This window comes from Vicia villosa, unplaced genomic scaffold, assembly GCF_029867415.1.
Source record: "Vicia villosa cultivar HV-30 ecotype Madison, WI unplaced genomic scaffold, Vvil1.0 ctg.001280F_1_1, whole genome shotgun sequence".
NCBI lineage: Eukaryota > Viridiplantae > Streptophyta > Magnoliopsida > Fabales > Fabaceae > Vicia > Vicia villosa.
Window position 1 is genome coordinate 75755 of NW_026705557.1, and position 14913 is coordinate 90667.

Genomic DNA, 14913 nt, shown 5'->3' on the forward strand with positions numbered 1-14913 from the left:
AATCATCATCATCAATAAGAAGAACACACATGTACCCACATCATTCCAAAACAAATCAATCAACATCATACAATTCTCTACAAATCATCACATCATAATGTTTTCAAAAAAACATCTTATATTGTTACATTTCATCATATATGTCAACAATACATCATCCAATCAAACAAATCGTCACATGATTAATATTTCAACATAGCATGTATTTAACACATCTCATCACATATATGTACAATACATCATTCATCAAGAAATAAAATCATATTTAAAAATAATTGGATTCACACCTCATTTCATCATTTAAACACGTAGGCTATCTCATAAGGTTCATCGTGCTCGAAACAGCACTAAAAACGGACCTACGGTTCGAAAGTTACACATCATTTAACTTTTCCAAGAAAACAACTAACGCTACAGCACGCGGCGCAACCAAAGCTCGCGGCGCGACCTGAACCACAAAAACACGTTCGCGGAGCCAACCTATGCACGCGGCGCGGAACGAGAAAAAGTTACGCCTTCGCGGCGCCAACACGAGGACGCGGCGCGAACTGGCGATTTCGCAGACTATCGGGTCTGCGTCAGATCCTGCGATCTGACTCAATCTGAGTCCAAAACTGACTCTAAACATCATATGCAGGCAGTTAATCATCAATTGCATCACTATTCATCATCACACATCAAAACAACACATAATCTATCAATAATTCATGCAATTTTCATCAATTCATAACCTCCCTAAACCTAACATATGATCCAATTGACTCAACAACATCCCTAATCAATATTATTATCTAAGAACACGATAATAGATGATAACCAGAGAGTCCCCCCTTACCTTAGCCAAGAGTTCTTGATCTTTGGTCCTCTTCCTCTTTGGTTCCTCTTTACGTTCCTCAGCTCTTCTCTTCCACTTCTCATTTTTCACGTTCTGAATCTTTTTCCTCATTTCCCAATTTTCCTTATTTTATGAAACATAACATTTTAATTAGTAAAGGCTTTACTAACATAGTACCCCCTCTTTACTAACACCACACTTGGCCCAATAGCCTATCTCATATTTCTTTCCAAATAATTCCACAAAATACTGAATAATTCCAAATAATAATTTAATTTCCAATTAAATTAAATTTAGAAAATATGGGGTGTTACAACTCTTCCCCACTAAAAGAGTTTTCGTCCTCGAAAACATACCTCAAGTAACCAGCTCGTATGACAGTCCTTCACCTGACTCTCCAGCTCCCAATTAATAGTACCATCAGTCAATCCTCAAAATCCATCCGTCATAACCAACAGGAAACATGTTTCATACATCCCAATCCCAGTTCTTACGTCACATTTGGCCATCCAAGGTGTACCACTCATAATATCTCCAAAAGGTTAACAACAATAGAACTTAAGGTACAACCTATACCATACGCTCAACAACTGAGTAATACAATTACACAATCCATAGTATGATCACACTTGATCCGCAATGCAGTAATGCATTCCATCTACCAACATACCAACCTCAGACACACTCTTCCATCTGAGCGATAAAACAATACTTACACTTTTCACTAGCTGCTTCCTTCAAGAAACTCAACAATAATCTTCATGTATCGTCGGATTTCAACTATCTGACTCCTCTTAAGTCACACCAGCAATTATCCAACACGTTACATTCCGCTTTTCCGCATTACTCTGATTACTCATCACAATCATCTATACCAAATAGATTTCTGAGTTTCACCTGATTCCGACTCTCTTTACTCATTCGTTTTCAAGAATCATTCTTCATCATTCATGGTACTAATCTACCACTTAGCAATCCTTACTCGCATCCAACAAAACCAATCCCTGATTTACTCCCCCTATTTAAACATCCTAACCATCAGAACAAGTACACACAAGTAATTATAGTCACACTCATCAGCCTTAATACGCCATTTTTTTTTTTTTTACAAAACAACTCAAATTGAGTTTCGCTCTTTTCTAAGAATTAAATCAATTCCTCCCTTCATAGAGTATAATTCCTCATTATATCTAGAATCTACAATAACCCTTAACATCCACACCAAATTATTATAGCATCAAGTGGCATCAACTCTTCATCTTAATTTCGCCGAATACATACTCGTTAACTGCGTACAACCATAATAACATATTCATCATCTCGACAATTATTCAAAAGAGTTATGATTCTTCGACACGACATCCTTACATCCACTGGATTCTAAATCCAACATATAGATCAAGACATATTCTCTATGTAGGCTTCCGACATATTAATTCCTTACTTCCCGCGAGTAGTACTCATAACACTACTCCACATCTTAAACCATTAAGGTAACAAAACAAGCTTATTTCTTCTATATGATTCCATCTACTACCAACAAGAGATTTAGGGTGATCAAGTCCTAAATTTGTCAATAGATAGTTGACAATCATATTTAAGCATAAACCGTCGTTACTACATAATAGTGTCCATTTCCGAGTCTGCACCCCAAACTCATTAACATCGTCATAGTTCAATAATTCAATACGGTGTCCTTCTTCTAGAATATTATTCCGAAGCTCAAAACATCAGGAACACAAATCTAATCACTAACCTCATTACACTGTTCTCGTCGATTCCGATTCACCGCCTTTACCTTGGTAATTCAAAGTCAACCTATCGATCAACTCAACATCAGCTTTCTGACCTTCTCTAATCTCGTCAAGAGTACCACTAGTCATCTTTAGCATACTCAACCTAACACTATTAGGAGTGCCTTCACATACCAACTTAAGTCTCTAAATTGTCCAATTAAATCCAACTCATTCATCATTAGCACCGACATTTTAAGGACTTCTTACGCAACACAATAGCACAATATTTTCCTCATTAGGATGGTAATTCAAACCAAAATCCTAATCCAAAAATATACTCTAATCATCTCTACTGCCTCATATTAAGCCCTTTCTGATCAAAGAGGTACTTCAACTCTTATGATCACTAAACACTTCGAATTTTGAACCATACAATTAGCCTGCAAGACCAAGACAACATTCATAACTCGTGGTTTTAATCCAAATTCTATTACATCCTTCACGTCCAAATATCATCCCACTCAGAATCTCAACAAAGTCTTCCTCACATTAACAGATGTTAGAAATTCCCTACAATTCTTCTTTTATACTTATCGTTACTTTGCCATCACAAACACGATTCCAAGAGTTCTAAAGTTTATTCCATCTTTGCTATTAATTCAATCTTTACTAAAATCCATCGGCACTCAAATCATCTTTATTATCGAGCATCTCACCCACCTATTCATCAACATCACGTTCTGCTCAACTTCGTTTCGAATAATCACGGTAGTAGGCATTCCTATTCAACAAGTTCTACGCATTCCTTAACTGACTCCACAATATCTCCGTATAGGATCAATCTACTGTATTTATAACTCTCCCATAAGGTATAACATAATTCCACCTCTTTGTAGGTTCAAACGGTACATTAATCCGACACTCGGAACTCAAGATATGAATTTTCCAGTCATAGCCCGAAAATGAAACACCGACATCATGCAGCGACACTCTATACGATGTATCCAAAACTCCTCAACTGATACATTCAATTCTTAAAATTACTTCTTAACAAACATCCTAATTATTGCTTCAATCCGTTCAACACTGACACTGACATCCCGTGCAGTACCAATAAACAAGTCTAGTTATAAGAACAAGAGCAACCGCAACTTCTCCTCTTTCCAATGTCATCCTGTCACAATTAATTATCTTACAGCTGCTGCAACCATTTTTATAGCAAAGTTCACCTCGTTAGCTTTCCGACGCTTCAAACGGAACTCGATTCGGACGTCCAGAACTCCAGTTATGAATTTTCGAAGTTCTGCAGCTATTCAGCAATTTTCCTGCGTTTTGCTTACGAAAATCTCACTCAAAAACTCATTCTCTTCAACTCGACCACATTCCAAACAGCCCCTTATCATATCTCTTCACTTCCAAACATTCTTATGACTTGAGCAACACATCCTATCGCCGAAGTGCGATTTCTGGAATATTACGACAGCAATCCTCTTTGCAAACTTGCAGCTGAATCTCTTCCGAGACGTAAGCTACTCAACTGACATCTTCGCAGTACCCCAGTAGAGCTGACACATCGCAACTTTCCAATTTCCTTCTCTTACAATAACTGTCAATTACCTCTAATCACCTTCCTTCAAGATGTTCCAACTCAATTCCCAGTGAAGTCTTAATTCCAAGTCACCTTCAACTCGGGAAACAACAAGCTCCGACAACGCTCGCACTGTTTCCAACAACAGCCTACTGAATCAATCTTCTTCAACTGAAACATAACCGAGAAGCGAAACTTCTCCCCCACTAGTTTCAATCCAACACCTGCCTCAAACAACCAAGTACCGACAGTGATTCACTCACATGTCGCATACCAAGGAATAAAAATGCCGACAGTATTCAACCGTCGTGCAACTCAAGTGACTCAACAATTGGCCGGACGGACCGACCTGCTCTGATACCACTATTGTAACACCCCTCTAATACCCCGGTAATTAACAAAATTAAATCAGAGTAAACATGCAAAGGGTGTCACAATTCAAAAATAAAAGAAAACACACGTTCGGCATATGTCATGCATTCACTGAAAATATCTGAATTATAACTCATTAGATAAAATCATGTTTACACAGCGGAATCAAATCATCAAGTCAACATTACATCGTCAATGTATCAGACTTCAAATAAAACAAACAATAGAGTTATAATCGAAACTCAAAACATCGCGTCCCCAGTGTTACATCTATCAGAGCATGACACCGACACAACAACTAAACCGACTTATGAGCTAATCCTCACCAAGTCGAAGGCAGCTATCCTCAATCTGAAAATATCAACAGTAAGGGTGAGTTTCATCACAGTTAACAAATGTTATTGCATCTTAAATAACAACACATCATAGTTTATCATTCACCCAATTACATCATATTCAGATTATCAGGAACATCCATCGTTTACACAAACATCATCAGAACACATCTTTCACACAGACAATCATACTCAACACTAATTCAACAAAAAAACACGCAAGCAACACATCATCAATATTTATAACACTGGAATACTTCCAATCATGTTATAAAAGTATGCATATGTATGAACTGACACTATGCATGTGGTACCAACCTCGTCAAATGGGAATAACCCATGACCGATCTATCATCATCCAGATACGGCCCTGCCAGCACAGATTCCACACAATGGGAATCATGCCCTTCACTGATCCAACACTTCCCTTATGGATACAGTATCAACAATGCACATGAATGAATGCAACATATACACATACTTATACCATCGTCAAGTCTAATGAGTAACATCATCAAATACTCATTTCATCATCATCATTAACATCATCATCATCATCAAAGTATGTTTATATACATTAGCATCATTCAATACAATCAATCATCATCATCATCATCATCATCATTAAAGAACATACATGTGTCCACATCAATCATCATCATCAATAAGAAGAACACACATGTACCCACATCATTCCAAAACAAATCAATCAACATCATACAATTCTCTACAAATCATCACATCATAATGTTTTCAAAAAAACATCTTATATTGTTACATTTCATCATATATGTCAACAATACATCATCCAATCAAACAAATCGTCACATGATTAATATTTCAACATAGCATGTATTTAACACATCTCATCACATATATGTACAATACATCATTCATCAAGAAATAAAATCATATTTAAAAATAATTGGATTCACACCTCATTTCATCATTTAAACACGTAGGCTATCTCATAAGGTTCATCGTGCTCGAAACAGCACTAAAAACGGACCTACGGTTCGAAAGTTACACATCATTTAACTTTTCCAAGAAAACAACTAACGCTACAGCACGCGGCGCAACCAAAGTTCGCGGCGCGACCTGAACCACAAAAACACGTTCGCGGCGTCAACCTATGCACGCGGCGCGGAACGAGAAAAAGTTACGCCTTCGCGGCGCCAACACGAGGACGCGGCGCGAACTGGCGATTTCGCAGACTATCGGGTCTGCGTCAGATCCTGCGATCTGACTCAATCTGAGTCCAAAACTGACTCTAAACATCATATGCAGGCAGTTAATCATCAATTGCATCACTATTCATCATCACACATCAAAACAACACATAATCTATCAATAATTCATGCAATTTTCATCAATTCATAACCTCCCTAAACCTAACATATGATCCAATTGACTCAACAACATCCCTAATCAATATTATTATCTAAGAACACGATAATAGATGATAACCAGAGAGTCCCCCCTTACCTTAGCCAAGAGTTCTTGATCTTTGGTCCTCTTCCTCTTTGGTTCCTCTTTACGTTCCTCAGCTCTTCTCTTCCACTTCTCATTTTTTCACGTTCTGAATCTTTTTCCTCATTTCCCAATTTTCCTTATTTTATGAAACATAACATTTTAATTAGTAAAGGCTTTACTAACATAGTACCCCCTCTTTACTAACACCACACTTGGCCCAATAGCCTATCTCATATTTCTTTCCAAATAATTCCACAAAATACTGAATAATTCCAAATAATAATTTAATTTCCAATTAAATTAAATTTAGAAAATATGGGGTGTTACAAAATCGATTTCCACCTTTTTTTTTTCAAAATTTGAACTCTGCACTCAGGAAATCGATTTCCTACAGAGGTAAATCGATTTCCTGCTTGCAGAATGTGTTTTTTTGCCTTTTTTATGCTTGTTTTGGCTTCCTACTTCCTCCACTTCATTAATATCATTGGATCTAGGATGTTGATAGGTTTGAAATGACCTAATCCATAATATTAGATGAATGATATTAATGATAGTGTGAGTTGATTATCTTTTGTGAATTTTATTCTTATTCCTCCATTTCATTAATATCATTGGATCTAGGATGTTGATAGGTTTGAAAGAACCAAATCCATAATATTAGATGAATGATATTAATGATAGTGTGAGTTGATTATCTTTATGCATTTTATCTTCTCCTTCTCCTTTTTTTTCTTTTGATCGATGAAAGTCTTAATACTTTGAGAATTCTTATGGATTCTTAGTAAAGACTAGATCGTTACCTATTTTCTTTTCGTGCGGTATTGCTTTCGGAAGGCGATCTACATATCGTTCTTCTCGCATGCATTAGCACATAAAGTTTTGACCGGCCTCGTTGTAGGGTGATTTCTACATAAATCACTTGGCGATCTGCTTAACATAGCGCAATATTTCGTGTCCCGAATAAAAAAGGATCAAACATGGAAGAGAATCGTATGCGGTTGATTTAAGACTTGTGGAGGTTTTTATCGTGTAGTCGCTATGATTCTATCAAGCTTCTGATAAACCCCATTGAATTTAAATCCGAGTACATCATTCACTCACCATAGATTTTCCTACTAACTTTGATAACATACTTGACAAGTTTCAAGATGGTTATCTTTAACATTTAACAACTAACTTTAATTTCCGCACCTTTACTATACCGCTCTTTATATTACCGCTCTTTACATTTCTCGCTTTATCGCTTTACTTTATCATTTCATCATATTTACTTTCCGTCATTTTCTCTTTGTCCACTTGGTAATATGTTTATGCTTCTGTTATTTTTCTTTTGTCCACTTGGACCATACTTTATTTTTTTCGCTAAAACACTAATAAATAATCAAAAATCTAAAAAATACATAAGGCTCTCTTTGGACTATCGGTTACTATCCTTAGCACTTTGGAGATTCGGACTTATGGACCTAGTACCTCTGGACTCATTCTATTATTATCATGTGATTGTTCTGTCTGTCTGGCATTGTTCTGTTGTATGTTTATGTGTGCAGGTATTTCCTTGAAAGCCCTTGATGGTTAATTCCAAGGCATTGATATAAGGATTTTACCCGAAAACAGCCGATACTCTGCCCAATTTTCGTCAGAATCTTAATGTGCTTAATGAAAAATGGTGCTAAGACAATAAGTTCATCTGGATCCCCAAGTGTTAATGTGTTGGTATTGATAAATCCAAAGGATGGGAAAACTACCTTGGCTCTTAATGTCAAGTGTTGGCTTCTTATTTGGTTAGACCGTTTCTTTCCTTAGCTTTTATTTTATGCATTAGGTTAGCCTCTTCATCTCCTCCCATTCTTAAATTTTCAAAATCTTCTCCCTTTTTCCAAAATATTCTTATGTTTGCAATCTTTTCAAAACCTTTTTCTTAAAAATATCTTTCGCCCCTAGTGGCTTTTCTTCAAAAGTTTAGACACCGTTAATTGTCGAAACGAGTGGTTATACCCCACGATGTTGAAATTGATTGATAATAACGAGATCTTTTCCGCGTGAGAGAGCTAGTGGCATACTCGTTGATTTTATCCGAGTTGGAGCCCTTCTTTCATTTGCGATGCAAAGAACTTGTTTGTTCTCATGCTCAAGATCAATGGCTGAGTATTTCTCTCTAACGACAACAAAGTGTTTATTCGTTTTAAAATGTTTTTTTTCCAAAAAGCGGAACTACATTAGCTCTGACTTCTCCATTGCACCGAGGAGGTATGTAGGCCCAAAGCTTAACGCTTTGCCGAGCTTATTTTAAAAATAAATAAAACAAACTCTTTTTTAGCACACACACACAGATTTTCAAAAAGGTTCCCGTGGAGTACCACGGATATGAGGGGTGCTTTAAACCTTCCCCTCATATAATCAACACCCGAACCTGAGTTCTCTTTCTTGTTTTAAAAAAAACAAAACTTTGGGTTTTACGTTCTTTTCCCTTTTCCTTTGAAAAAATAAAGCGCGGCGGCGATTTCAAACGAAATATTGATTCGAGTCAATCCCATGGCTTCGATATCAGATTTTCCCCGCTACACATATCCTCCCATTCTCATGGTTTTATAGTTATCTATGTAATTCCCCTGCCTACCCAACTTATTTCTCACATGTTCTGCATTATTGACTTTAACTCTAGTCTCTAAGAGAGCAATACAACTAATCTGAAGTTGCTTGAGATGGGCTCCAACCTCAATGCTCCTGGCCTTTTTATTGAGCCCTCTTGTATTCCAGCTAAGCATCATGGATCACACTAGTTCCACCACCCTCAAAGCATTCTCCAACCTTGAAAGCATCAAAACCATTAGCGCATCTAACTACAATCTCTGGGGGGTGTTTGTTGGCTTCTTCCCTTTCAGATGACTAGCATTACCTATTGTTCTCCACTCTTCTTGTGGTATTTCCTGTGTAGTCCCCTCTTGTGGTATTTCCTGTGTAGTTCTCTCTTTCGGTACCTTTGGGCCTTTATCAGAGGTAGTATTTTGCTTCGGTTTCCATGTGCCACTCGTTTCACAGGTATAGTCGCCTTAGCTTTGCTTATATGTCCCACTTTATTGCATTTAACACAGAAGGGAGGCTTCCACTCATAGTCAAATTTCTGTCTCAGTTTACCTTCAGTTTCATCCCTAATCACAATTTCATCCTTCAGTGCAACTGTAACATCCACTTCAATCAAAACTTTGGCATAGAATACTCTCAATTTTCTTGCTTTGCATTCATCCGTCATGATTGGCTGCCAATAGCACTCGCAATCTTCCCTATACTTTTATCCCCCCAGAACTCGGAGGCAGCTGTGAAAATATCACCCAAATTGGAAGAACTAGTAACACATCCTCCTTCAATGTGAAATTCGGTGTCCATTCATGTAGCAGCACTGGCTTCTTAAAGATCGTGTAGGGACCTCGCATCAGCACTGCATCCCTCTCCTCCTTTGATTTGAATCGGACTAAAAGTAGCCTTCTTCATTGTAATACAACTCCGGCAAGGTGACAAAATTCCACGCATTCATCATAAATTTTTTCACTGCGTTCATGGATAATTCTTCCCCAATTGCATACAAAATGAGAGCATTTCCCCATAATTGGATTTTAGATTGTACATCTTGGGATTCAATAACTACCTCAACTTCTCCATCCACCAAGTTTGGAGCAATGTATTCCAGCCATATCCCATTTGCGGGGAGCCTATTTCTTTTGATAACATCATCCCACAGTTATGGTTGTTCAACAGGTTCCTCTTGTTCTTCAATAACTACAACATTTTCACTCCTTTCCTCTTTAATTGGTTCGAGTGTTGGCATCTCCGTAACCTTTATTCCTTGTGGTGTAGGAGTTTTCCTCTCACTAGAGCTTGTTGGTGGCGAGAGAATCCTCACTCTCGCTGGTGGAGTCTACACCGCCTTTTTCTTTGGCCGACCTCGGCCCATCACAAACCCTAAGACATTGTTAAAACCTTAATCCCCAAAGCTTCTTCTACTGAATTGATCCCTAGTCCGAAGACTAGGAGTTTAAATCTCCTTAGTAGTCAAAGCCTTAGAGAACTTTGCAGAAAGATTGAACCGCTACGCCGGAGACCTCTTCACCGGAAATCGTTCACCGGAAATCGCCAGAACATATTGGTTAAACAATTTTATTTTTCTTTCTTTTCCACTGGAGAAATTTTGAAATCCACGCAACCTTTAAATCAATTTTGAAAATGTTAAAGAAAATTGCAAGACTATTATAGTCTTTTCGTTGCATTTAGGAGAGTGTCAGATATAACTTGAGAAGTGACAAGTTAAAATCTCAATAGATAAGTATACCTACGATATCTCATTTGGTTTAGTATTGGCCTTCATAGATTTCTTAAATTATTTAACCAATTGGTTAAAATAAAAAGTATTTATGTTAATATTAAAATATGAAATTAACTTTTTTTTGTCAAAAACTAAATCGTTTTTTTATTTTAAAAAATAAAACCTAGATTTTATATTCATTATTTTAGTTTAACTTTTGTTGTTTTAAAGATAATATTTTTCCTCATCCCCTTTTTTATTTAACAAACCAATAGAAGAGATAATTCAACAATTTTTTCTTTTCCCACATTAATTCATAGCAAATAATCCATTTAGCTTTCTCCCCTTGTCCTCTTTTTCTATTAATTGATAGCAAATAATCCATTTAGCTTTCTCCCCTTGTCCTCTTTTTCTTTCTGTTTATCCACTTTCTTTCTATATCCCACTTTATTCTCACTACCAAACATAGAGCATTAGACAAGTTGTTGTCATCTACATGAAGCAATCTATAAACTAATCAAATAAACCATAAAGTAATTGAAACACTTTATAGCCCAAAAAATAATAAAAATAATTTTACATCAAATTTCAATGATCAAATGGGAAAAACTTCTAAGGCACTTCTCAAGAGTGACAAAGGTCAAAGGGAAAATAAAGTTAGAAAAAAGTAACCAAATTAAAAAGCCAACCCACTCAATGGATCAACTTTACAATTTACAGGTTGTTCTGCTTTTTTTTTTCTTCCAATGGAAGTAACCAAATAAAAAATTTATGCAAAACTCTCATAAGAAAATGTTCAATTTTTCTGATTTGTAACTTTTTTTCCAAAACCACATTCTTTGACTATGGAGTTAAACAATTTGTTGATACTCCTTTTGATAGCCATTGTAATCTCACTATTTCCTCTAATGAACTATTTTTTCCTACTCGTTTCTTCTTAAAATTAATCGAAGAAACGAGAGTCGTCGAGGGAGAAATTAAGTGAAAATTAAAGACATTTAATAGTAAAAATTACTCCTTCTTTAAACACTCAATCCATCGAATCCACACTGCTTGTAAGTAAGAGATTGCTTTCTTGGACTTATTGCTATTGCACAATCCACTGAAACCTGTGAAGTTGAGTTCATAATCATAATCCATTGGTAAAGTATAACTTAATTACAAAAAAAAAATGATTAATACAAAAAAGTGAAAGATGAATAAAATAGGAAAATGGAGTAAATAGTAATTTAAAGGGTACAGTTTTATTGCTTCAAAATTCAAAATGCATGTTCACACTAGCAGAAGAATGATGATGCTACAATAATGAACCCATGTGCCCCACAAAGAGGACTGTCACATGGTGAAGAGTTTACTTGTCCTAAAAAGTTAAAAACAAATTGACAGTAGTGTTTGACATTTGTGTGCATTGTTTTTGGTTAATCTAACATCTTATAGTATCAATGTGATGTGATCATAAAAATGGTGAGTAAAATAAGTTTTAGATGACATTATTGAACTTGAGCTGGTGATAAAAGTGTGTAGTGGTTGGTAGTACCCTGCCTGGTCTTGGAATCCAGCTACCCAGTTCTAATCAAGTGGGGTCTAACAATTTTATCATTTTATTTGCATCTTCTAATCATTTGGGCCCTTAACATTTACACTCTCAAATAGTACTATTTTGGTATTTTTGGATGCCTAATTCTTCTACTAGAAAAAATGCAAATCAAAGTTGTGAACCTATAAAATTTATAGTCATGACACAAGTGAAATAATAAATAAAAAAAATACTCTCCTAAGTCCTTACTATAAAAAGAAATTACTTTTTAAATTTATTGATCACATAAATTAATTATTCAATAAATTTAATTTTTTTTATAATAGGGACTAGAGAGACTAGAGGGAGTGTCACTATAATAGGATATAACAATGAAGCTATTGGAATGTCTTGCCATTGTGCCACCAAAATACAGTACTAATTGGTAGGGAAATGGAATATACTTGTATGATACTACTCATATGGGTGGGGAAAAAGAAACCAAACTAGCATATTTTTGTTCAAAATTGGACTCAAGTTTACAGGACTTTGTAAAACTTGCCCTGGAAATTTACTCTATTAAGTTAAATAAATCTGATTAATCATTCCATTACTTAATTATCATTAAAAAATACTTAATGAATAAACAGCCAATTTAATCTTTAAATTATTATTCTTTAATTTTATCTCTAAACTATTAAATTTAACAAGAAAAAAGTTCCTAAACTATTCTAGCTTAAGACTAGTTGAGTGACTTTAATTGATTTTAATAGTTTAGAGATTAATTAAAGAATGATAATCTAGAAAACAAATTACGTGCTTATTCAATAATTAACACGAGAATCATTCTTTGTAACAAAAAAAAACGCACACAAAAGGACTATTCTAGATAGTAGTTATAATTTATTTAGTAATATATTTTGACATGTTTGTTATTTTTTAAATAATAGATTTGATTTCTGTCAAAAAAAATAATAAATTTGATTTTATCTCCAAAATTTATTTTATTTATAACTAGAATTTATAGCTCTTTAACATTTTAAAATAGTTAATGAACTCGCTTATTCATAAATGTACTCAAATATAACTCAACAATTTTAAATATAATCAATTTTATAAAATCAACTACTATTTTTTTTAGAATAGAACAACAAATCTAACAAAATTGGAAACTAACACTTCTCATTGCAACCATCCAAATCCGGTTACACTCTAATTATGCACACCCTAACATAACCAAATTATACTTCCCAGGTCCCCAAAAATTCCTCACATAAAATGATTCCTTTCACAAAGAATCGCACCATTACCGGAAATCACAACACAAAAAAAAAAAAACTAAAGTGAAAATAAAATCAAACAAAACTAAAAGAAAGATATATATTATACAATATACACACAGAAATCTTTGAACCAAAACAAAATAACTTTCGGCACACATTATCAAAAACCAAACCGCACCACTAGAAAGCGCACATCAGGCTAAAGAAAAAGAAAAAAATAAACCACCGCTACACTCATTCTCTCTGGCAAACCGAAATGAAAATGAAAATTGTACAACTCGTCTAGCTCAACCGGCAGAAGTCTATATTTCGATAATACAATCCGAGATTCTATACTCAGTATTGTGTTAATTTAGTAAATAGTGTATGAATTTATAGTTTGTAAAACCAAATGGAAATATAATTTTAAGCATAAAAAAAATGAAAATGGAACAGAAAGTGTACCTGAACACCAGGAGAATCAAAATTCATGACCCGGATCTTAGCACCAACATCACCCAAGACCCGAAGTTCGACCCGATCATTCAACGAGGCATCTCTGATCAAATCAGCAGCATCAGCTTGCAACAAATTAACCCTATCAACTCCAATCGTAGCCACAACTTGTCTCACACTATGCGCATCTTGATAAAATCCCGGAACCGAAGCTTTTCCCAACGGAATTCCGCGGTACATGACAGTAAACCTGGACTCTCCGTATTTGATTCCCACCTTATTCGGATTAACCGCCGTGAAAAGAAGACGAATCGTTAGGGAGAGTGAAGCGGTGGTTCCGCTAGGGTTGTTGGGGGTTATTCCCATGTATTGGACTCCGACTTGTTGGAGATCGAATTGTGGTTTTTTTGGTTTGACGGCGAGGAGGATGATGAGGACGATGGCGAGGACGAGGAGGGCGAGGAAGGAGAGGAGGAGGAAGAGGCAGCAGCAGCAGCCTTTTAGGGAGGCGGAGGAGGAGGAACGGGAGGGGGTTTGAGGGTAGTATTGAGGGTGTTGTTGTTGATGCATGTAACCGTTTGAGTGTTGTTGTTGCGGTGGTGGTGGTAGTCTTTGTCTCCGTTCGCCGCCGTTTGATTGTGGTGGTTGTTGCGGTGGTTCGTTGGTTCTGGTTGTCATTTTCTCTCTCACTCTGTTTAGTGATCTGTGAGTTTGTAGGAAATAGAAAGAGTGAGAGAGTAAAAGGGACAGAGAAATGAAAGACTGTTTTGGACTATGAATGAGACTACTTATTGATTCTCAATTCTCAAAGTAAACAAAATAGTTTTTTTCTTAAAAGATTTTGTAATTTAAATTCACCTTAATATAGATATTAAAAAAATTAAAATTATAAAAGAAAATAAATAAAAAAAGAAAAAGTAAATAAATTTAGAGAAAAGAAGTCGTGCACTGTCAACCAATCACAACCATGCATTCAATATCTCATTTTTATTTTAAATTTTTTTAATGACATGACATTTTGTTAATTTTTTATTGGTTAAATG

General features: G+C 35.6%; 1 protein-coding gene across 1 annotated transcript; it reads right to left on the minus strand.

Moving 5' to 3' along the window:
- Positions 1-11293: 11293 nt before the first annotated feature.
- LOC131634310 (uncharacterized) lies at positions 11294-14639 on the minus strand. The gene is made up of 2 exons (XM_058904967.1): positions 13880-14639; positions 11294-11745 (listed from the first exon to the last, which is right to left on the minus strand). The coding sequence occupies exons 1-2, from the start codon at positions 14546-14548 to the stop codon at positions 11659-11661; spliced, it is 756 nt and encodes a 251-aa protein (XP_058760950.1). The 5' UTR covers positions 14549-14639; the 3' UTR covers positions 11294-11658.
- Between the last annotated feature and the right edge of the window lie 274 nt (positions 14640-14913).